Here is a 25,514-nt window from a genome sequence, read left to right on the forward strand (position 1 = left end):
GGGGACTGGGGCATCTCTCTTACGAGGAAAGGCTAAGGGAGCTGGGCCTGTTCAGCTTCAAGAACAGACGACTAAGAGGGGAGCTCATTAATGTATATCAGTATCTAAAGGGAGTGTTTCAAGAGGATGGAGTCAGGCTCTTCTTGGTGGTGCCAAGCAATAGGACAAGAGGCAACGGACAGAAACTGATGCACAGGAAGTTCCACCTGAATATGAGGAAGAACTTCTTTACTGTGCAGTTGATCACACACTGGAACAGGTTGCCCAGAGAGATTGTGGAGTCTCCCTCACTGGAAATATTAAAGAACCTCCTGGATGCAATCCTGTACAATGTGCTCTAGGATGACCCTGCTTGAGCAGGGAGGTTGGACTAGATGACCCCACTGTGGTCCCTTCCAACATTAACCATTCTGTGATTCTGTGAAAAGGACATGGGGGTGCTGGTCAACAGCAGCTGAACCTGAGCCCAGGTGCCCAAGAAGGCCAATGGCATCCTGGCTTGTGTCAGCAATAGTGTGGCCAGCAGGACCAGGGCAGCGACCGTCCCCCTGTGCTGGGCACTGCTGAGGCTGCATCTCAAATCCTGGCTTCAGTTTTGGGCCCCTCATGACAAGAAAGACATTGAGGTGCTGGAGCATGTCCAGGGAATGGCGATGGACCTGGGGAGGGGTCTGGAGGACAAGTCTGATGACAAGCAGCTGAGGGAGCTGGGGGGGCTCAGTCTGGAGAAAAGGAGGCTCAGGGGGGGCCTTCTCACTCTACAAATACATGAAAGGAGGTTGTGGTGAGGTGGGGGTCGGCCTCTTCTCCCAGGTAATAAGTGACAAGATGAGAGGAAATGGCCTCAAAACATTTCTTCATGGAAAGGGTTGTTGAGCATTGGAACAGGCTGCCCAGGGAATTATTGGAATCACCATTCCTGGAAGTGTTCAAAAAACATGTAAATGTGGCACTTGGGGACATGGTTTAGTGGTGAACACAGTGGTGCTGGATTGACACTTGGACTCTATGATCTTAGAGGCCTTTTCCAACCTTAACCATTCCATGATTCTATTAATACCTCCTACAGAATATCAGCCCTATATAAAAACCAAATATTTGATTATTTTCATAAATATATTTTCCTTAAGCAATAGCTATCATCAGGACTTGATTTTTAAATAACACACGGAATGATAAGAAATTGCAAGCAATTATTTCTGTAGGAAAAAAAAGAGGGGGAAAACTGCCTAAAGAAATAGTTATCAAAGCAATGCAACCATGCACCAAACTACTTACCAAAACTGTATACAGTATAAAAGCATTTCAGGTTGAAGACTGAAAAAAGCACATCATTTTGCAAACAACTTCTTTTCCTGATATACATTTTCCATCTGAGCTAAAAATACTAACCTGAGCTCTTTTTTCTCTAAGTTCCTGCTGCTGTAACCTTCTTTTTTCACGTTTCTCTTGCAGTTTTTCAACTTCTTTTACACAATTAGATTTTCTACGTGCTTAAAGAAAATTATATCATTTTAAAATATTTTTAATGTTGCATGAATTTAGTATTTACACTATGACATTTCAATTCTAATTTATGAATGATTAGAATGCATTTATTTATATCAACTATCTTTTCAAGCAAATCAGTAATAGTACAAAATAATAACAGCAATTTAATTTCTAAAATGTATAGAATAAATGAATGCAAAAAAATCATAGGAATGGGACAATAATTACACAACTGAAAATATGACAATGACCCTCAAAAAATATTTGGATGTATGATGATATTTGGATACATGTGATCTCTTGGTTTGAATTAAAAGAAAGCCCAGGTGCATTAAAAAACCACTGTCATGGTTAAAAAGAGATAAGGAAAAATAAATTCCAAATACTAGAAAGAACAAATATGACAAAAGTGAACAGTTGTTTAGCCACAGCACTCTGAAGAAGCTTTTTGAGGAAGCCTACAGGCAACTGCATATATAGAACATCTGTCATTTATGGACAACAACATAATTGAAAAATATGTACATGTAATGCCCAGAACGAATGAATCCTTGATACACAGTTTACATACAGGGGGGTCCAAATTCCTTTTTTGCGGCTTGAACTGGAGATATATCTGAAACACTACCATTCTGTTGAGAGGAGGAAGACTGTTCAGGAAGCTGAGTAGGACGCGTGCGTGCAGAACCAACCACTGCAAATGAAAAGCACAAAGCTCATCTAGATATGGAAGAGTAACATTTCTATCTGATTCTGAAATACTTTATGACAAAATCAGAAGAGGTCCCTTTCAAAACACAGCAATTTATTGGGGGGAGGGAGGGAAGAGCCATACATGTAGAAAGTATTAATAAAGACATTCAGTATGTAGCTTCTTTTATCCTAGTGTTATACACCAACACAACATAATTAAGTATCGATGCTGCATGTGCACTACAGAATTAATAGAACTTATTATATGAATAGAATGAATTATGTACTTGGAGATATGCAGTTTTGAAGTTTAAAGTGTTGAAATTTTATTTATATTGTAATTATACATAAAAGCACAGTAGAAAAAAAGGACCCACTGTTTCACATTCTCTAGATGTTACAAAATGGTCCCACCCCATTGATCCTACAATTTGCAGATGAGTAGAGGGATACAAATGAAAGGCAGCAAAGTGCAGCTCAGTCTATAAGTGGAATAAACAAGCCTTTTTGACATTATACTGGAAAGCTAAACTTATTGATTCTATGATATGTGATAAGGATTCCAATTTCTGAAGATGCAGAGTGATGTCTTTTCCCATTGAATGCAGTGGGAGTGGCATGCATGCTAGCCTCTTTGGTAGAGCTGAATGTTTTGCTTTTCAAAGAGTTGTATCAAGCAGCTCTGCTTCAGATGGCCGTTTTCCTGTACACGTTCCTAACAAGGTCTGCCAGAAGAGTATGAAAGTGAAGGTAACACTTTTGATTAGTAGCCTAGAGATGACATTCCAAATGAAGACCGGCACACTGTGCAACATGGAGAAAACTATGGAATCAGGTATCAAATGGGATAGACAAAACAAATCCCCAGATCATTCAAAATATGATAGGAGATCTAGCTTATAGCATGAATTAACTACACTAAACAAGACAGTGTGCTGAGAAAAGTTTAATTATAAGGTCAACAAATACTTAGGCCAACTGTGAATAGTAAGATGCATAGGACCTATTAAAATACAAGCTATGGGGTTATTCCATAAAAAACAGAACATTTACTACAAATGATGGATGTGAGGAGAGCCCATTGAGAAGTTATATCAAATTTAAACCATATAAGTTTAAAAAAAAAACCCTCTTCGTGAGGTTTCTGAATTAACACCCCCAGAGGCAAATGGCAAAAGAGAGAAAGTGATCCCAATCATCCACCAGAAGAGTCTGAACACTTGAAAAGATGTGCAAGCCCACTTGTTTTTCAAGTTTAAACAGATAGAATGGAATCTAGCCTGAATTAATGTCAGTAGATTAATGTTTGGAAGAAGAATCATCACCACCATCAGTATGAGCTGTGGGGAAGTAGGGGTGACGAACGGAAGATTTTGGGCGAGGAGGAAGGGTGAGCTGTTTAAGGATTTTCTTTGCTCAAGAGACCTTCCGCACCTGGAAGGTTAAGTCTGGGAGAGGTACAGTGTGAGAACTGTAACATTCTGTCTTTCCCTTGGGCTGTTTTTGCTCAAACAGAAGGAAGTTTCTATTAAGGAAGATAATTGCAGATTGTTTGAAATTTCAAAGCATTCTTTCCCACAGGCTTGGGGGGGGAGATAAGAGAAAGTTAGAACTGTAAAAGAACAGCCTAGTGGGCATCTGTGTATGCATCAGGTCTTTGATATGTAAGACAGGAGACCCGGCTTCCGTGTGTGTTTTTTCTGATTTTGAATTAAACTTTCCTCAATGTTTTAGCCATAGCTTAGCTCTCTGGTTACCTGCATACATATCAAGTCTTACAGAGCTAATTTTAATGCAGGAGAGAAAATAAAAACAACAAGCAATAACTATTCTTTCTCCTGCTATTAGATACATTACATCTATATTCATCCGATACAAACTTCACCTATCATTCTGTGATATTTCAGCATTTTTGTAGCTTTTTCGCTATTTAAGCATAGAGTGAGAAATAACCCGTAGGGTTAGAATTAGAAATGCAGAACTATTAAGAAATGTTATATGATCAGGAGATTAAAATGTTCCCATATATTTACCTTCCTTAAAAGGGAAAGACATAACATTTACCTCTGTTATCTCTGGCAGGAGTGTCATTCTTAATAGGCGCCACAGTTCGTCGACTCTGTAAAGAAAGAAATCTCCGTTATTTGATCACCTTATTATTGAAAAGGTAAACTGCAGCCCTTCACTTATTTCCAGTTAATAAAAATAACATGACATCAGAAATACAGAGAGGTGATTGCTGCCAAATCCTTCCCTGAAGAGCCCAGGGTGAAGACTGCTTGCACTATATGTATGGCTTCAAAACAACCTCCAAAACGTTTTCTATATTTTTCCTTGAGATACATTTAGTTATATAAATATTAGTCCCCAACTCCCTGTCTGCTAAACCTCTTCTTAGAAAATTTTTAGAAACCCCTATTCATCAAAGGAAAAAGAAAGGAACACAGTTATCAAGTAGCTCCACAGACACAAAAGTTAGATTTAAATATTCAAGCATAACAACATGTATAGGAGTACTGAAAGTTTAATATGGACATGTTGCTCAGAGCTCAAATCAGTCCAACAGTTTAATTACCTCAGTAGCCTCATCTCCTCAGATGGTAAGATCGACAGAGAGATAGACAACAGATTAGCAAAGGCATATAGTGCTTTTGGAAAACTCCACAAAAGAGTACGGTGTAATAAACACTTGAAGAAAAGCACCAAGATCAGTGTTTACAAAGCCATAGTGTTGTCGACTCTCTTATATGGCTCCGAATCATGGGTCATCTACCGCCACCACCTGCTTCTCTTAGAACGCTTCCATCAACGCTGCCTCCGCACAATCCTAAACATCCACTGGTCAGACTATGTGACCAACACATCTGTTCTAGAGCAAGCAGCTATCACAAGTATAGAGGCCATTTGATGAGAACACAGCTGCGATGGGCAGGGCACGTCTCAAGGATGAAGGACCACCGCCTCCCTAAGATCTTGCTTTACGGTGAACTTGCCACTGGCTGCCGCATGAGAGGAGCCCCGAAGAAAAGATACAAGGACTCCCTGAAACAACATCTCAGCCTTGGCCATATTGATCACCATAACTGGTCCACTCTGGCCTCAAATCGGGAGGCCTGGAGACACACCATCTATAACGCAGCTGTCTCCTTTGAGAACACTCGCAGGATCACCCTCGAGGAAAAAAGGCAACGCAGAAAGAACCGTGTCTTGCAGAATACACCATCTAAGGAGTCTTTCTGCTGTGCCTTTTGCAATCGGATATGTCTGTCACGTATTGGCCTCATAAGCCACCAGCGTGCCTGTAGCAAATGTGGATAGAGCCTTCCCAAATCTTCGTTCGCGAAGCCTAGCCATGATGCATAGGTATTACCAACCTTCACGATTTTGTTTACTTTGGCTGCTGGAGTAGGTGGTGGTGGTGTCTCTGGACTAGGTTCAATATCTTCATCAGGTGCAAGATATGGGTTAAGTGAAAATATGCTCTCCAAGTCAATCTGTGTAAAAGAATATAAAATGCATTTATGAGTCTTAGAACAATATTCACCCTCTCCATTTCTCCTGATACTTTTGAGAATAAACAATAAAGTGTTTATTTAGTGTTTTTACCCCACAATTTGTTAATTCTATAACCAGAATGATCTTATTTTATATTCACTAAAAACAGTGTAAGCTTTGGTCTTCATATAAGTTGAAAACACATCCTTCAGAAAAGAGATTAATTAAAAATAACCAATTGTAGAAGCTAGAAGCCTGGACAACAAGGAGTTAATGTGCTGCTATGTTTCAAACACCAATAGCTGTGCAAACAGGCAAGTTAGAACAGGATGTAGCTGGAGAGGGGGGCTGTAGGAAGGTAGGGCAGCACCTTTTTGAGGCCCACGTCCCTGTTCTTGTCCACGGTGACTGCACAACATAAAGGACAGTGCAAGAACAGAAGTGGGGTCAAGAAGAGGGCATGAACTGTTGACTGAAGATCAATCCAATAGAGGGGGATCAAGACCACCAAAGACACTCAAAGCCCCCCAACCCATTTCCAGAAAGGTCTAGAAGAACGGACTGTGCATGTTAACTCATTGACATGGAGAGCAAGAAACCTAATCTGAGGGCAGGGAAAACTTACCTATAAAAAGGTACCCCCACAAAGCCCGGGTGGTGCCCCCAGGATCCTGGACACCCCATCAGCTGGATTGATGCTGGAACCAGGACTGGTGATCTCCTTTCCTCTCCTACCTCATCTCTCACACTATCTCTGTCTTTCTTTCTTCCCTCTTTTCTTTTATTCTTTTCTTTCTCTTACTACTAGAAAATAAGGGCAAAACATATCAATTTCCATGCCAAGTGTATGATTTGATAATAAAACTTTGTAGGTTTTTTTTTGACCCTTCTGGCTTTTGCCATTCCTTTTCGACCACAGGCATCTATGAATCTTGGGTGCTCCCTTCCTCTTAGGAGTGGGATGCGACACCAAAAAGTATTCATAATTCTGTAAAGTGATTAAATTAAAACAGAAGTAGCTAGTATTACTGTGGTAATTTGTCAATTACTGCAGAATATGAAAGACATTTTGTAACATAAAAAGAAGGAGATCTCAATTATTTGAAATTTCCCAGACAGTGCAAAAGAAACAGATGAATTACAATCACCCAAAAAATAATAGCACAGTTGAAACCATGTCAAATTTATCATTCTATTTTTTCCCTTATAAATGTTCTTCATTCAGAAAGCTGCAAAATGTAAGGGAGAGAAGGACAGGAACTTAAAAATAACTGGCTTCAGAACTATTGAAACCCAGTTTCCTAAAAATCTTAAATAGCTTTGGTCTCAATAGACTGCCATTTCCTTTGGCTGGACCTTTCAAAGACCTCACTACTCTACAGATTCTGTGTCCAGCAGGATGAGTTCAGTTGATGAGATCACCAGGACATTCTCACAACCTTTTTTTTTCCTTTTCCCCATGTTTTCACAAAACTGGTGAAATGCAATTATTTCTGAGCTGCTTCTCCAAATCTCAGCTGAAACTGGCTAACACGATCCAAAATTTACAGGAAGAGGGGACAGCAAAGCATAACTGAGACACACACAGACACAGTTTCTTAAGGAAAGCAGGGCTGTAAAATTATTGCCTAAAACAAACAAACTAGCAGTTCAATCCCTCAATAATACAAACATAAAAAGATTTCTAATCTAGCTCCCACTGGTCTCCTGTCTGAACTGCAAGCCATTCTCCCTCTCAAATATTTGATTTTTCTACTTTCAAAAAGGGGTAACAAGGTCAGCCTTTGTAATATGTTTCAAAATCAAAAGATGAAAAACATTATTTAAAAGTTATGACAAAGAGCTCAGAAAGTCAAATATAATACAACAGAAACCAGCATTTGCCCAATAACTTCCATTCAAAACAGTCTGTAACCAAAGAATCATCACATAAATTAAGATTTATATTTTCTCTTTGTTTCCAGGTCAAATTCCAAAGCATAATTCATGCAGATTACCCATTTTTTAAAGAGAAAAGTTCTAAAATAATTATGTTTACCTCTTTGCCTTTAGTATCTCCATTTTCAATCCATTCAACAGTTACGCTTTCATTATCTTCATTTAGGGATGTTACCATAGCTTGGTGAATTCGGCCTAGAAAGAAAACGCAAATGATGAATTAACAGATGGAAAATTTTTCCAGAAGTTATTTTAGTCCCTGATCTGAGAAATGCAGATAGAAGCAGAAAGAAGGAGGTTTTAAAAAAAAAAAAAGTGATAAATAGAAGACAATTCCTGGCCACATACTGTAAAATGGCTCAGATTTGATCCACTAACAGAGGCTCTCACAGTGTACAAGTGAAAAATCGAATGAACAAAAAACTGAGTGGCAAGTAAATAAAATACCATGTGAAAGCCACACGAATTGGACTCTCTTTTCTGAGTCTCCCTTGGGTGGGAATGTTTCCTGAGGTGCACTTCACAAAGGCTTGTTTGTCTCCCTTCAAGGCTGATACAACATTAAACATCCCGACACAGGAGAGAAGTCCCCTGAAATTGTATTCTGATATCCATTTCTTGATGGCATTCAATGAGCTGGTAATTCAACTAAAATTAAATTGCCTGCAATTCAATACAAATCATTGTTTTAAAAACAATTATTAACACAGACTGTTAAGCCGGAATTAAGGTGCCATTGCTATGACTTCAGTGAAATATCCAAAGCCAGAAAGTCCTCATAAAGTACAATAAAACCAGTAAACTTTCAGTAGGAATAAGGATTTTCCTTCTAAAATATATAGTGTACTGCATTTTTAAATGCCATCTGTCATACTTTATCCTATTTCCTACATGTCATAGCAAGGAGCAACTGGAAGAGCAGAGCAGCCGTGCACTGACACAAAGGTGCATGTCACATTGATTTCACATCTGTGCTTTGCCCTAAGAGTACCAAGTACTGGAATTTCTAAAGAACACGAGTCCAATGTGACTGCTCCTCTAATACCCTACTTCAATGCGTCATGGCACAAACAAACAACCCCTTACTCCATCTCATTTGAGAGGGAAACACAGGTGATACAGTAAAAAAAGAAACCTAAATAATGTTTTGCTATCTCCCCAAAGAAAAAAAATGGAAATGTAAAGTTTTATACACCCAGTAAGAAGTATTTTCATTGCAACTGTACTTAATCCTTCCATGAACTCCCTGAAAACCATAGAATTTTAACTTGTTTGTAGCTTGTGGCCTGCAGTCCACACAAACTCACAGAGACTTCTGCAAGTGTCTCTACCAGGCCACCCTCAGTCCCACCAAGCTCGCCTGGGCACGTGTATGTGCACCAACACAGCTCCCCAGCAGCTCTGCAGGATGAGTGCTGTCTGGTAATTCTCAAATCCACACACTGTAGTTTGCACCTCCTCCCGCAGTACTGTCAGGTAAATCCACTCCTCCAACACCAGCAAGTCCCATCTGTCTGCCACCCCTGAGTCACCCCCCAGAGACCACACTTCAGCACCCACCCTGAGCCCCCCCCAGGAGTCCAAGGGCCACATGCAGCTCCAAAAGCACAAGTCAATTGTCCTGGAGCAGTTCCTGCATATGCTGCTGCTTTGTCCTGGTTGCAGAGAGGAAGCGAAGTTTAGTGCTGTGTGGGTGTGACCAGATTGCTATTCTATACCACCCCTGTCATTGCTGGGGGGCGTGGTTTCAGGAGGAAAAGCCAGGCACCCCACTGGAAGTCAGTCATTATGCCTTTCTCTCCAGCAGAGGCACTGTCAGGATCAACCCCTGCGGACTCAGTCCCTCTGTCGCCCTGCCAGTCCACCTCTCATTTTCTCTGGTACATGGCTACGGGACGTGGCGCTGAAAGGGACAGTGGCGAAAATGAGAATCGACCATAGTGCAGAACCAACAGCATCGGTGGGGAGTCTGCTGGCAGGGAACGGACTGGTCACAAGGGTGACCCCAACCCAGACAAGCACGTTGACCAAGAGGAAAGGAGCCCTGCCGAACCCAGCTGAACTGAGCCAAAAGAAGAGCAGCTGAGTGATAGGAAAAAAGCAACAATGACCCGTGGGATCGACTTCCAGTACAGCAGAGGGGTAGAAACAGCGGCACAGGCACCTGTGCAGAACTGAGCCCAATGGAGCTCAGTGTGACCCTACTCAGATGACCTAGCTTTTGGGGGGGTCGTTTCTCATTGTTTTTTCATTGTTTTCAGGCTGCGGGGTGGGAAACATTAGCCGTGGGAGCTCCCTGTCCATCCTGCCTTTGTTTCCAGCAGCCATGTGGGCAGCACACAGGAATAATTGCCATATTGCCTTTGTTTGGGGAAACCACGCAGTCGTGGCCTACAGGGAGCGTCCGCCATCTTGTTTTTGTTCCTGGTGGTGAACACCTTTTTGTGGGTAAAACACCTTCTCTTTTTGTATACTTTTGCTAACAATACTGCTGTTTTTACTGTGCATGTCTTATTCCACTGCTTTGTGCTTTCAGTAAATTGTTACCTCAAAATCTCTACATTACCAAAATCTCTACATTTGTCCTTCCCTTACCGGAAGGGGTGGGGGGAAGGGGAGTGGCTTATTTGGAGTTTAGTTTCTGACTGGTGTTAAAACCAACACACTGCTGCTAGGCATTCGCTTCTTTTGTCTTAATAGACCCTTCCATTTGTGCTTCCTGAGCATCATTCTCCTAGGTGGCTCAGATGTATGCACTGCAGGGACGATCTGGATTCCTCACCAAGGCACTGCTAGCAGGAGATGCGCAGGCAGGGATCACAGCCATGCCCTCCCCTCCATGCACAAGCATTCCTCCATTTCCCCCCATCCAAAAGACTGTGCAGGCACACATCCTGCCCTCGGGACCATGCCCAAATTCTGCTGGTGGCTGGGCTAAAGCAGACTCACTGAGCATGACATTCCCACACCACATTTCCTTGGACATGCATTTTTGTGTAAGTTTTCTTAGTGCAAGGTCCTCAGTGCACCACTCCATTAATTTTTCTGCATTTAATAACCTCTTGTGCCTTCATTTGGTGCAAGAACACTGTCATAGAACTGTTTGAATTATCTATCTGGTCCGTTAGTAAAGTAGCAACAGGAGTCACTTCTACAAATAGCATGCTGAGATGCAAGGACCCAAAAACTTTTTAGCACTGTGAGAAGTGGAAGACTCTTCAAGCTTACAGTGGTATAAGCTTCTGCTACTGTTTTGAGGCTTGGTCCAGCTGTCAATCCAGAATCAAGAGAAAACTGAGACATGAAAAATGCAAATTTAGAGAAACATATGCTATACAACACTATAATCTTTTGCATGTGTAGCAGGGTGAATTTATGCTGATACTTTTGGTCTGTGTTTGGCCCCAGCCACCTGTAGTAGTTTATATTCCCCCTGCCAAGTTCACTGATAAAACAGTGAATTCGTCCTTGGAGGGAGAACTTCTGTATAAACTATTTTAATTGGTGTTCTACTATTGGTTCATTGTCTGCCAAAGGCATTTGAAGGAGAAATCAAAGAGGAGGGGAGGAAGGCTCGACCCCCGACTCAATTAAGAAAGACCCCCAAAGCATATTGCACGTGCTTTAGGGGATTTCCGAAGTTCTCACGCATGAGCAGAAGAAATGCACTTACACAATAGGGGGTGGGACTGAGGGCCTCGGGCTGGGCGGTGATGGCCACACCTGCAGAGGTCGAGGTCACTCAATTAATTGTATAAAAACAGATAGCGCTTTCTTGGAGTAGAGCTAGCTTCACAACAAGGACAACATTGGCAGGGACGCCTGCCAGTTTGTGAACTTACTGACTCTCCAAGGATGCAGCTTCTGCTATGGGTAATTATAGGCATGCTAGGTTGGTAAGATAACTTTATGGGCAACAACTGGGTAACTGGGGAGGTCGTGCTGGGGCTTATTTCTCTCCTCTTTCCTCCCTTTTGGGTTTGTTCGTTTTGTTGGCCATCTCTTGGTAATAAATATCGGTTTTGTTGAGCTTGCAATGGTGTCATGGTTTTCAAGCTTCAGTATGTTCGAACCCCTCCCTAACACAGCATGTTAACAGATTTTATAAATTTTGAAAAAAGACACTATTCACAGCCTGTGACACTATATTAGTCACATAGCCATCATATAAGTCCTATTATCTGCTCCTGTACTCTATTACTTTTTACAGAGAACAAATAATTGAAAAAGGTTTAATCTTTGCCATAACAAGTGAAAGGAGATCAAAGCAGGCTGATGAATTAATAGAAAATACTTAATCCTCTCACAAACACAGTAAGCCAGTATACTGTAACAAAAAAATCATAGTAAATCTTCCATCTCTATGCCAGACTTTATCTGCTCCCTGGTCAAAAAAGTAGTCATAATGCTGATACACCAATTCTTAACTCAGTGTTTCTTTAATTTTTATTTCCTCTCCTCACATGATTAGAATTCACATCACAGGCAAAACATTTTCTGGGAAGTCAGTCCATTGCTAGAGAACTCAAACTAATGGGAAAGTTTGAAAAGGCTAATATTTGTGTAACTAAGTCCCATCATACAGTGTGTGGCATCTGGCTTATCTCCTACTGACCAGAGCATGGAGAAACTATTGCTGCAAATACAGCAGTAAGACAACACAAATGTATGTGAAACCATCACTTTACAGTCGCCTTATATACACGTTATGATATTCTCACCCCTATCAATACAAATAAAGAATACAAACTCTCCATTCCCTCTCTTTCCTAGTCATGTTATGAAAATTTGACAAACAGAAGAATGCAAGCATAAATATCTGCAGAAACAGCAGATAAATCCCCTTTATCGTAAGAGTTCCTAGGCTAGCTATTGGTACAGAAAAAAACAGTAGCAGAAGCAAATAACCAGGGCTAAATCAAATATTTTGACCCTCAACCTAGGCATCAATGGCAACTGATAGAAATACTAAGCTGTACTTATATCCCTACCTCTAAGCAAACTGAATGTTTTCTACCTGCAAAACTTCTCAAAACTACCACAATTTTGCAGCAGTGATCAATGACAGTACTAAAGCCATGGCTTTTTCATCTAGCTAATACTTTTCAGAAGTTACCAGTGATAAATATGGGTTGGTGGTTTTAAACTAGTCTGGGCTAAAGCATTAGCTGATGTGATTCAAACCACTTTGCTCTCCCCTAAATGAAAAGGTTGGAAAAAGACCACAGCCTTCCCTACCCTTCCAAATAAAGTACACTGGCCCCAAAAGATACTGTGTGGGAAACGACTGGATGGTAGACCTTGAATTTGAGCAGTTGCAGCTGTGAAGTTGCAAAGAATGTAAACAATCCAGAATGAGAAAGCAGATAAGGAGAAAAACTGCTGTAAATAACAGGTGCTGGTTTTGAGATTTGCCAGCATACAAAGAAGTATCTACCACCTATCAAAAGATGAATTTAGACGCATGAACAGAAGTACCAATAGTAGGTTGACATGTATATGGACTGAGGTATGTGTACCAATAGTAAGTTGACATGTATATGGTGTGATGTATGTTTACATGAAAGTACCAATAACAGGTTGACATGCGTATTGTGTGAAGAGTATAAATATCTGTAACCTGTTGCAATAAAGTTGCCTTGTGCCTTGTCTTGTGCCTTATGCCGAGTGCCTTTCCCTGCTTAATTGCTGTCTGAGTGCATTCCTGTCTGCGGCATCTGGTGAACCCTGATGTGATTTATTGCAAAGAAGATTTACTGCAAGGAGGATTTCTTGCATTAGACCACGGACCTTAGAGCGGTAATAAAGAAGATTTATTGCAAAGAACTGCGGACCTAGGAGCGGTGGCAACATAGCATTTGTCAGCAGACCTTAAATCTGACCGGCGGACCTTAGAGCCGAAAAGAAAGTCCGGACTTAAAAATTTACAGACACCTGGAAAAGAGGTGAGCTGTTGGGGAATAAATAATGGGCATGCAGATATCTGTGGAAGAAAAATCTATTGTCACAATACTCACAAAAATGCTAGAGAAACGTGGTGTTAAATATGAAGAACGTGCCCTACACACCTTGCTTGTCTGGTGCAAAAATAATGGGGTTAATGCTAATGCTCAGACTGCATTTTTTATAGAAACTTGGGACAATGCAGGGAAGGTACTTTTTGACACAGCTACTAGGGGGGATACGGTAGCTACAAATTCCTTAACTACTGGGAGGCTTGTAATCGACTCCCTGAAGCAGATCAAAGCAGATCGGAAGGCTGCTTCTGCAGGGAGTAAAGTTCTGCAACCTGAGGTGTCTGGGACTGCATCCGGAACTGCTGCGGCAGGTCCCTCTCAAGCCCCCCTGCCTACAGACCCCCAAGGGGAATTAACTGCGTCTCATCCCAATAGTGTCAGGAGGCCAGGGACTGCTCCTGCCGTGGACTGTGCAAAGGTCCCGCTGCCCCCAGACACGGGGGAAGGATGGAAGGCACCCATTCAGCTGTCATCACCTTTGAATGTATGACAGCCAGAGACTAACCCATGGAGAGTGATAGAGGAGCCCATGCTAATAGATTTGTCAGCTGATGAAGGAGTCAGAGGACTGAGATCCTGTCCCCTGAGTTCTCAAGCGGAGCCTGCTGCACCTCCTCTCCCCCCGGGACAGCATGTTTTGACCATGCAACTGGTGCAGGTTTCCATCTCTGCTCTAGACCCCCGCAAATTTTGGCAGAAGATCAAAGAACAGGCTCTAAAGGAGGGAGACTCTGATCTGGTACAAGTCCTTGGGGGTGGCCCGTTACTCACGTACCCTATAATTCGTAACAATGGCAAAGGGGCGGACGAGTGGGATCCATTTAATTATTCTATTATTAAGGACTGGCGTCAGACTGTTATGCAGCATGGGGTTAGCTTGCCTTTTGCACAGTCTTTAATCAGAGGAATTTGGGCAAGTGAGCTTACTCCTCATGATATACGTTCAGTCGCACAAGTGTGTTTTAACCCCACTCAGGTACTAATGTTCGAAGCACATTGGAGAAGGCTAGCGGAAGAGGCAGCGTTGGGAAATTTGGGAAGCTCTCAGGATGATCCTAGGTTTGGTGCAGGCCTTCCTCAGTGGCTTGGGGATGCACCACTTAATCAGTCACAATTGCAGGCTCGACTTCACCCTCTTATTTTGCAGCAAACCAAAGAGCTCGCTGCTCCAGCTTTGCTTCTTGTCCCTGATACAGGCAAGCCAAAACAATCGTGGACAACTATTAAACAAAAGACCAATGAGCCTTATGTGCAGTTTGTTGGTAGACTAAGAGAAGCACTGGAAAAGCGGGTGTTTAATGAGGAGGCTCGGAACACACTTATATTACAGCAAGCCCGAGATAATGCTAACACAGACCATAAACGTGCACTGCTATCTCTGCATAGTAATGCAAACCTGGTTGAGATGATAGAAGCCTGTGAAAAAGTGGGCTCTATGTCTCACCAGATGGAGGTCCTGGCTACCACGTTTGCAGCGGCAGTAAAGGTAGAAAAGAAGTGTTTTCATTGTGGGCAGTCTGGACATTTCAAAAAACAATGCCCACGCAGGCCCCCCACTGTATCGAGCTCAAATTCTATGATATTTTGCTCACGTTGCCACAGACCAGGTCATGTTGCTAAACAGTGCCTCTTCAAGTTCACTCTACAGGGACAACCATTGGCTTCGGGAAAGGGGAGGTCACGCACAGACACAAGTTGCTCCCCGGAATCAGTTCCAGGCTTATGCAACTGACTCACTTCAAGGACAGCCGGAAGTGCTGGAGTGGATGTCGCCACAGCAGTAATAACTACAATCAAGGACTCTAAGGTGCATAAAGTACCGTTACAAGCACATGGGCCATTAGGACATGGTTTAAGTGCTTTACTAGTGGGATGCTCTAGCACCACGATACAGGGACTTTTTGTCCTCCTGGGCGTCATTGATGCGGACTATACGGGACAAATTCAAGCCATGGTGTGGACCCCCTCCCCGCTGGTCGTTATACCGGCAGGGAGCAGAATAGCACAACTGATACCTTTTGTCACAAAGGTCCCGATAGCAGACTCACAAGTGCAAAATACAGGAGGTTTTGAGTCTACAGGTGCTCCACAAATCTACTGGACAACAGCCATCAGTTCAGATAGGCCAACTATGACCTGTGTGCTCACACTAACACAGGGAGATTCAAAGAGCTTGTGAATCAAGGGTATGATTGACACCGAAGCTGACGTTACTATCATAGCACATAAAGACTGGTCGAGAGACTGGCCTACGGTGTCAGTGGGAGATGCGATAGCTGGAGTAGGTGGAACTACTCAAAGCTTTCAAAGTAAATTTCCTGTACAAATTGTGAACCCTGATGGACAAGTAGCAACAACAAGGCCTTTTGTCATCATGGTACCTCTGAACCTGTGGGGAAGGGATGTTTTGAGAATGTGGGGAGTATCTGTTGGAACTAACCAAAAGGATTTTTCCTAAGGGTCACTGTGTGTGAGGGCATTAAGAGACCCACCCTTAAGCTGCAATGGCTGACTACAACTCCCGTGTGAGTGAACCAGTGGCCCTTGGCACAGGAAAAATTGCTTGCCCTCCATGAGCTGGTAAAAGAGCAATTAGAGCAGGGTCACATAGAACCCTCTCATAGCCCATGGAATACTCCTGTATCTGTAATCAAGAAAAAATCAGGAAAGTGGAGGCTTCTTCATGATCTGAGGCAAATAAATCGAGTTATGAAAAGTATGGGAGCATTGCAACCTGGCATGCCTTCCCCTACCATGATTCCAATTGGTTGGGACATACGAATTATTGATTTAAAAGATTGCTTTTTCACCATTCCCTTACATTCGGAAGATGTTGAGAAGTTTGCTTTCTCTGTCCCAGCAATTAACAATCATGAACCTTTTCAGCATTATCAATGGACTGTTTTGCCTCAGGGGATGAAGAATAGCCCCACCATCTGTCAGTGGTATGTAGCTCAAGCTTTGTCTGAGGTCCAGCGGCAATTTCAGCAGGTGTACTGTTATCATTATGTAGATGACATTCTTATCGCTGCACCAAATCAAATGCAATTGCGCCAGGTTATGCCAGTAGTGGAACAGTCTATGCATGCATATGGGCTACAAATTTCTCCAGAAAAGGTGCAATCTCAAGCACCATGGAAATATTTGGGAGTCAAAATTTTGGATCAAACAATTCAACCACAAACTGTCCAAATTTCACAAGAGGTCAAAACACTGAATGATGTACAAAAACTTGTGGGGACAGTCAATTGGATACAGCCCTTACTTGGTCTGACCAATGCTCAATTGGCCCCTTTGTTTCAATTGCTAAAAGGTGACAGTGATTTACTCTCTCCTAGAAGATTAACTACAGAAGCAAAAACTGCGCTGCACTTAGTAGGAAGAGCAATAGAGACCAGAAAAGCGTACCGCCTTGCAGAGGACCATCCTCTTAATTTGTATGTAGTAATTAATGTTTATCACCCTGTTGGTCTGTTAGGACAATGGGACACCCAATGGAGAGACCCCTTGCATTTCATTGAATGGATTTTTTTGCCCCATCAACCACACAAAACTGTGAGCACCCTTGTTGAACTAGTTGCCAAGGTAATCTGTAAGGGACGGCAATGTTGTCTTCAGCTTACTGGCAGGGATCCCCAAAATATTGTTTTGCCCATGCACCAGGATTATCTGGACTGGTGCTTGTCAAACAGCATTGATCTCCAATTAGCATTGCTGCATTTTGCAGGTGAAATATTGTTTCACATGCCCTCTCACAAGTTTTTGCAGTTTCATTTGGAATTACACCTGATGGAAAGGCCCTTGTTATCCCCTGTCCCAGTTAAAGGACTTACAGTATTTACTGATGGGTCTGGACAGGGAAAGGGGTGGTTACATGGCAAGAACAAGGTCAGTGGCATGAGCTAATAGGCCAGGAAGATGGCTCCCCTCAATTAGTAGAACTCTGTGCTGTAGCAATGGCATTTCAACACTTTTCTAGTGTTGCCTTGAATCTGGTAACTGACTCTGCCTATGTAGCAGGAGTCCTGCAACGCCTAGATCATGCTGCTTTAAAAGAAGTAAATCACCAACAGTTGTTTCGTTTACTAAAGCTTCTATGGCATGAGCTACAGCACCGGACACAGCCCTATTATGTTCTGCATGTCCGTAACCACACTAGTCTACCTGGATTCATTTATGAAGGTAACGTGTGGGGCAATGCATTGGCAGCCCCTGCGTGGGCTGCTCCTGTACCGGACAAATGGCAGCAAGCAGTATCTTCTCATGCCTTTTTTCATCAAGGTGTGCGTGCTTTACAGCGTCAGTTTGGCCTTAAAAATGGTGAAGCAAGGGACATTGTTGCATCTTGTGGAGACTATCAGCCTCACATACCATTGCCCTCAACAGGTGTTAATCCCCGCGGGTTACGAAGTCTGCAAATTTGGCAGACGGACGTGACGCATATCCCTGAATTTGGTCTTCTCAAATATGTTCATGTGTCAGTCGATACACACTCAGTTCGTTGTGGGCCTCTGTCCATGCCGGGGAAAAAAGCAGAGATGTCATTGTGCATTGGCATCAAACTTTTGCTGCTTTAGGTGTTCCCCATCTTATCAAGACTGATAATGGCCCAGGTTAGGCAGTGCTCAAAACTTCTAACTTTCTTAACCAGTGGGGCATTTCTCATGTCACAGGTATCCCGCATTCCCCTACAGGTCAAGCTATTGTAGAACGTACCCATCAGACACTAAAGCAAATGCTTGAAAAACAAAAAGGGGGAATGCATGGTGAAACACCACAGAATTGGATATGGAAAGCAGTGTACACACTAAAACACCTCATGGTACCTCCTAATACAGAAAATCCTGTGATCTTAACGCATTTTTTATCATTGCAGGGAGCAGGAGATGAATTCCGGCCTAAGGCCAGAGTCCTAGTCCGCAACCTTCAGACACGAGAATGGGAGGGTCTGTGGGAGCTTATTACCTGGGGACGTGGGTATGCTTGTGTTTCCACAGATGCAGGACCCCAGTGGTTTCCTGCCAGGTGTGTGCATCCTGCTACTGGCCGTGGTGACGATCAAAAGCGATCTGAACCCAATCAGAGGCGATCTGAACCTCCAGCAGCTGACTCCGTGGAACAGTAAAAATGTCTGGGTCACCCTGATGAAAGCCTTAAATCAGACCACTTTTTGTGCCTTGCTTGCACAACCCAAGCAGCCTTTCCACACCTGTTTGGTGGGAGCTCCACTAAATGGTAGCGAGGCCAGCCTTATTGTTGCAGATATAACAAAGACCTGGAGAACCTCAATGGCTGTTTGCAAGTCAATGAAGAATTGCACGGAACATTGGGACAGTTGGGACAATAGCCTTCCAATTACCTTAGAACCCCAGGAAATAGATATATTAGGAAGTCTACCAGCTGAAAGCTGTATTTACTTTAACTATATTGATGGTCATGACACACGGGAAAAGAAAGAAACAATTCCGCAAGATGTTACTCCTAGCATAAATCTTTACCAAAATAGTTCTGCTTGGTGTCAACATCTGCGACGTGATAAAACAAAGCCTGCTTCAGGAGTTGCAGTTGCAAGAAAGTTGCCTCATGGCCTGTTTCTCATATGGGGCGATACAGCCTGGTCGGGGATTCACGGAAAAATAAAAGGAGGACCTTGTACCATCAGTCACCTGGGACTGTTGACACCAACCCAGAAACTTTTACTAAATCACACTCACCTTCATGCACATGCACAATATAAGCACAGTTTAGTATTGACACCTGCATGCAAAGATGACATATGGTTGTGGAATCACACTGAGATCGTAGCTTCTTCAGTGCTTGCCCCTGGAGTAGCAGCAGCTAAAGCATTAGGAACACTTAACAGAATGTTTTTTTGGGTAATCAAACAAGCAAACAAAAGTTCTCAAGTTTTGTATCAATTGTAGAGTGTTTGTCACACTTCAAAATAGAGCTGCTATTGATTTTTTGCTTTTAGCACATGGACACGGGTGTCGGGATTCTGAGGGAATCTGTTGTATGAACCTATCAGACCATTCTGAATCTATATACAAAAGCATAGCAGACTTGCAGGTGGCAACCCAAAAGATAACAAAGGACACAGGATTTTTTGGCATTGATGGGTGGTTGAATGGATGGGGTCTTAGTGCCTGGATCAAACAAGTAGTAAAACTAGGCCTTTATTGCCTCCTAGTGCTTATAAGAATTGTATTGCTACTACCGTGTTTGTTATCCTTTCTGCAAAGGGCCCTGCAGGGGATGATAAACTCGGCTTTCATAGTCGAAAAACAAAAAGAGGGAATTGTGGGAAATGACTGGATGGTAGGCCTTGAATTTGAGCAGTTGCAGCTGTGAAGTTGCAAAGAATATAAAAAATCCAGAATGAGAGAGCAGATAAGGAAAAAAACTGCTGTAAATAACAGGTACTGGTTTTGAGATTTGACAGCAATATGAAGAAGTGTTGACCACCTATCAAAAGATGAGTTTAGATGCATGAACAGAAGTACCAATAGTAGGTTGACATGTATATGGACTGAGGTATGTGTACCAATAGTAAGTTGACATGTATATGGTGTGATGTATGTTTACATGAAAGTACCAATAACAGGTTGACATGTATTGTGTGAAGAGTATAAATATCTGTAACCTGTTGCAATAAAGTTGCCTTGTGCCTTGTCTTGTGCCTTATGCCGAGTGCCTTTCCCTGCTTAATTGCTGTCTGAGCGCACTTCTCATGCAAAAGTTTTGTGAAGTCTTAGAAATATCTTTGAGCCAAAGTAATTAAAAATCTACACACAGGCTCTAGATTAGGCTAGAGAAGAAAGGTTCATAATTTCCACTATGAACCTCTTATTCCTCCCCCCAAAAAAGCTGTCAGGACTCTGCCTGGCAGCATTAAAACTATCAACATCATACAGTTAATGGTGATCAACTCATATAGTTGAGTCTTGTCAGCTCAAACCCAGACAATTATGTTTAGCAGGACCAAGCTATGACAATATTAATGAGTCCAACATTCAGTACAGGAAACACACAGATTATGTTAAATCCTTGGAACTTGCCAGTTCTTTAGGAGCACAAACGTGTTATATTAGCTCAGGCAGTGGTCTGGTCAGCTGAGCACTTACTTTTTCTAAGTGAATCAATAGTCGATGTTTTACAGATAAATACAAAAAATATAGTACAAGTTAACATGTGCCATAGAGCCTAACTGAGGATGACTGCTGCAACAGAAGCGATCCATACCTTAAAGGATTATAATGAACACTATGAAATAGCCATGATTTTCCTAATCACATTCAAGAGGGACTAACATGAATGTTATCGCATCTAGAGACACCTCAACATGCTTGACCTTGATGCTCTGACACTTGATATTAAAAAATTAAAATTGTGAAAAGTAGGATTTTCTTCACTCTCTTTTAAACAGAATACAAACCCCAAGTTTAAAAACAAACAAACAAACAAACAAACAATTATGTTTATGAGAGACATGAGAAGAAGCAGCATTTAACAGAATTAGAATGGTCCAGAAAATTGTCTCCTGCACTACAGGCTCCAATCCTGGCAATTTTGGTGGATGGACTTTCCTGCTCTCACAAAGGTCAGGAAGGAAAAAAATAATCCTTTACTCACCAAACAATGTCTATAGCAAACTTTAGGAAAAAAAATCCCAAGGAAAAAGAGAATTCTAGGCTCAGTGCCTTCAGCAATGTTATCCATGGTGACACTCCTATTCACATGATCAGTGCTTGTTATGGTTCTCCCTATAGGGACAGTCTTGCTGCTAATCACCCAAGGAAAAACTGGAAGTTACTAGTAACTGATGTTTCTTTCTTCACAACATTAAACATGCTTGCTTTCATTGTGTTTCAAAGTTTCATTTATCCATAAACAAGTAGCCTTTTATTTTCTTTGTATCTATAGCATGGTTTAACCCTAGCCGGTAACTAAGTGCCATGCAGCTGTTTGCTCACTCTCCCCACTCCTGGTGGGATGGGGAGGAGAATCAAAAAACAAAAGAAAATAGAACTCATGGATTGAGATAAGAACATTTTCATAATTGAAACACTAAAATATAATAATAATAATAATAATAATAATAATTATAATACTAATATGAATAATAATAATTGTAATAAAAAGGAGAGGGAGATAAAACCCAAGAAAGTCAAGTGATGCAATCTGTATCTGTTTCAGTCTGAGTATCCCTTTTTCCAACACTGGCAACAAGGACGAGGTGCAACATCCCACACAGGCTCGAGACTGCTTTCCACAGGAACATTCACTGCCAAATTATAGTAATTCCAAAATTGCACTCCCTTTGTCACTTCACCCTGGTAGTCCACACTTATTGTGTGATTAATTAGAATATCAAGAATTTTCTCCTGTCATTTACAGTTTATGATCTCCCAATTTATAGCATAAGCACATTTACTTGTTGTCATGTTTTACCTGTTATTTGATTCCATATCTCCTAATCTTCCGGCATAATATAAATCTCCACAGAGATAATACTCCCACTCTAACATAGTAATGAAGTTTCCTGAGAACAATGTTACTTTCTGTGCTATGACCAGAAATCAATAACTATAATGGATGAAAAAAACAGCCATTGAGTCCCAAAACTGATCCCAGAAGGCACACTATTAGGTAGAAATTATTAGGTACAGTATCATCACCTGTCTTAAATACATTACTGTTCTTGTATTAAACTTCATCTGAATAATATTTAATGCTGTACAAAACATTTTATTGAAATTCAGAGAAATTTCTGCCTGACCTCTGTAATGGGTTGATACTGGTAATGCTGTGCAAAGCCTCTCCCATACTGATGCACTGGCAGGGCTAAACTCAGGTCATGTCATCCTGCACTTAGCTCATTCAGCACTGCATTTACTCACTCCACCTCTAGAATGCCAGTTTGAGACACAGAGACTAGAAGCACTTCAGCATCTGTCCTCCACTGTTTGCTACTACTTTTAGTTGAGGCACTTAAGTTCCTAGAGTGTTTCAATTAGATTTGTAATATCCATCCTCCACCACCCCCACCCCAACTCCCATTTTACTGCAAAATCAAGCAGGATGAGCTAAAATCACTTCCAAAACTGATGTTAATGTGATGGCTGATTGCTCCATGATACAAAATCCTTTTATTCAATTATGCTGGTTTTGTCATTGGGGTACTGCAATAGTCTTTTTTTTTTTGATGGGGAGGAGTGTAGGGATAAGTAACTCTTTGCGGAAGATTTTGTTACCGAGGAGTCAGTTATTTTGCTTAGGAAAGGCTTGTCTTGCCGCTTTCTCAAAATAGTGCTGCTCTCTCCCCCCTCACATTCCAGAAGCTCGCTCTCTGATATGTGAGGAGAGAGCAGATGCCATAGGCATAGGCCTTCCCATTCTAGCAGGGAGAGAGGGGGGAACAGAGATAATAAAACTCAAAGGAGAAAACAGGAGGTGCATTTTCACCTGTGAAGGTCCAATGTGCTGCATCGTAAAAAAGTGGTCCTTGCATCTGAAATAAACCTTTTTTTTAATCCTTCCACTCTCTCATCATTCTTGGAAAGAATACCTGTGTATGTTTTACCTTACATTTTTGGCGTAGAATCGGCAGTTCCCCAGAGTAACCATGCAGTGGTTGTGGAGAAGATCAAGGACTGGGGGGCCGTGTCAGTGGCCCCCTGTGTCATGAGATGGCTGGGAGACACATCTTAAGCCTCTGTAGCTGCCTTTTTCGCGATGGTGTCTCTCCCAGAAGCCTGGCTCACTGTGAGGAAGGTAGATGGGCTGTTACCCCTACAGGACAGGTTGTAATTCCACCACCACTCCTTAGAGAGATAGCTCTGCAGAAACATGAGGCTACCCACTGGGGAACAGAAAACCTTCTAAAACATCTAAAGAAGACAGTGACAGGGACAGGTATGACCGAAGTTGTGCAGTCCATAGTAAGTAGGTGTGAAATCTGTAAGCTAAACAACCCTGATACAACTAAGAGAGTGGTACTAGGAGTAACAAAGGCTGGAGACCAACCTGGAGATTATTGGCAAATAGATTTTGCTGAGTTGCCACCCAGGGAGGGATATAAATACATACTTGTGTTGGTTGATACTTTCAGTGGATGGCCTGAGGCTTACCCCTGTCATACTAACACAGCAAGGGAAGTGGTAAAAGCTTTGGTTAACCACATAATTCCAAGATTTGGGGTTCCTCTAGGAATGTCATCAGATAGAGGGACACATTTTATTGCAACAGTAGTGAAAGAAGTATGCCGTATCCTGGGAATTGTCTGGGACTTACATACTCCCTACAGACCTCAGGCTAGTGGCAAAGTTGAGGGAATGAATGGCACTCTTAAAATGCAAATTGGCAAAATTTGTCAGGAAACATCCATGTCATGGGTTCAGACTTTGCCTCTAGCTCTGCTGAGAATTCGTATCCAACCAAGGCGGAGAGATAATATAAGTCCTTATGAAATACTGTATGGAAGACCATACCAAGCACCACACATACCAGGGGACGTACACATGAGAGGGAAAGCTGATTTACAAAACTATTTGATTGCTCTAGGCTCTACTTTACAGAAGCTCCAGAAATTCATCGAGTTATCCAGACCCATAGGACTGGGATGGGTTCTGCTGACTAAACTTGGAGCCCTGGACCAGGAGACTGTGGCTTTGTGGGGCCAAGTAGTGGCCCTGGAGGAGCGACTCAATGGCCTGGAGCGTGCGTGACACTTGGAACATGCAGCATTAGGGGCTTTTGGCCAGCACAGTCAGGAGCTGCAGCAGCTCGTGGAGCATTTGGTGTCTCGCATTGCTGGCACACGGCCAATGGAACAGGGTGCAGGTACAGTCTCGCCTACCTGAGTTTTTGCCCTTAGGGATCCCTCTGGGGTCCAGGGAGGTGGGATGGATGTATTTTGATGGAGTCTTTGGACTCCGAAGTTGAATTTGGGCCTAGGCCAGTGGACGTTGACCTAGTGTAGGCCTGACCCCCAGATGTGGGTACTTTTGCTCAGGAGGTGGTGCAGATTGCAGGGGCATATTCCCCAGGGGCTTTGAAACAGTTGGGACAGAGATGGGGCTGCTGCATAGGGGAAGTTTTGCTCCTGGCAGTGGCCTGTGAGGAGGCATAGCCCACCCTTGCCTCCCTCCCTTCTTGCCCCGCAGCTGTTCAGAGCTGTCTCTCCTAGTGGGGACTGGTGGGGGCGGCTGGCTCCCCTGGGTTGCTGCGGGCCCGTTCTTGGGCCACAGGGGGTGGATGGGGGTGGCCCCACCCCTGCTTGCCGGGCTTCTGGCACTGAGAAGGGCTGTCTTGTTTGTTTTTCTGGTGTTCGTTGGCCCCTTTGATGGCTCTGTTTCCAGTGCTACTTGGGCAAAGATGCTTATCTGCAAGTTTGGCATTTCGGTCAAGGAGGGGGGGTAAACGGTGGCCCTGAGCTGCCAGGGCAGGAAGATAAAAACCCCTTGGCCATGTCTGCCAGCTCTCTTGAGCCTGCTCGAAACTCATATAGTTTTTGGGAGGCAGCTGTTATGTATTGCCTTGTGGACACAGCCCACTATTTGCTCCTTGGCAGGTGCCTGCCTTGACCCACTGCCCCCCCTCTGCCTCTGTCAAGGGCATAGTGTTCCATGTCCCCTGGCTTATTGATATGCAGTAGGGAGGTTCTTCTGTTGCATTCTTTGCTAACGTCTGCTTCCTGAGTTTCCTGTGTTTCAGGTGTTTTCCACAACCCCCAAGACCTTCAAGGGGGGAGGCACTGGACCTGTGTTTTGGGCTTTGGGCTCACACTCCAATTGGCATCCTGCTGAGCATGACTGACACAGAGCACCTGCGATGTGTTTGCACCTGAATACTTTTCTGGTCCAGTTGCTGCTGTGCTGC

At 42.7% G+C, this 25,514-nt stretch overlaps 1 protein-coding gene and 1 long non-coding RNA gene across 4 annotated transcripts in view; one reads left to right on the forward strand and one right to left on the reverse strand.

Annotated features, from left to right (window-relative positions):
• LOC135404388 (kinesin-like protein KIF2A) overlaps positions 1 to 25,514 on the reverse strand; it is a 107,754-nt gene that overhangs the window by 58,341 nt on the left and 23,899 nt on the right. For 2 of the 3 annotated variants that reach the window (XM_064639117.1, XM_064639115.1), the window contains exons 2-6: positions 7,718 to 7,812; positions 5,559 to 5,678; positions 4,249 to 4,303; positions 2,063 to 2,185; positions 1,393 to 1,493 (exon numbers count right to left, since the gene is read on the reverse strand). In XM_064639117.1, coding sequence (XP_064495187.1) covers positions 1,393 to 1,493; positions 2,063 to 2,185; positions 4,249 to 4,303; positions 5,559 to 5,678; positions 7,718 to 7,812 — 494 coding nt within the window. The remainder of the gene's footprint in view (positions 1 to 1,392; positions 1,494 to 2,062; positions 2,186 to 4,248; positions 4,304 to 5,558; positions 5,679 to 7,717; positions 7,813 to 25,514) is intronic. The other variant, XM_064639118.1, reaches the window with a different exon arrangement.
• LOC135404394 (uncharacterized) overlaps positions 1 to 25,514 on the forward strand; it is a 149,795-nt gene that overhangs the window by 33,526 nt on the left and 90,755 nt on the right. The gene's annotated exons all lie outside the window — the stretch shown is intronic.

This window comes from Pseudopipra pipra, chromosome W (assembly GCF_036250125.1).
Source record: "Pseudopipra pipra isolate bDixPip1 chromosome W, bDixPip1.hap1, whole genome shotgun sequence".
Taxonomy (NCBI): Eukaryota; Metazoa; Chordata; class Aves; order Passeriformes; family Pipridae; genus Pseudopipra; species Pseudopipra pipra.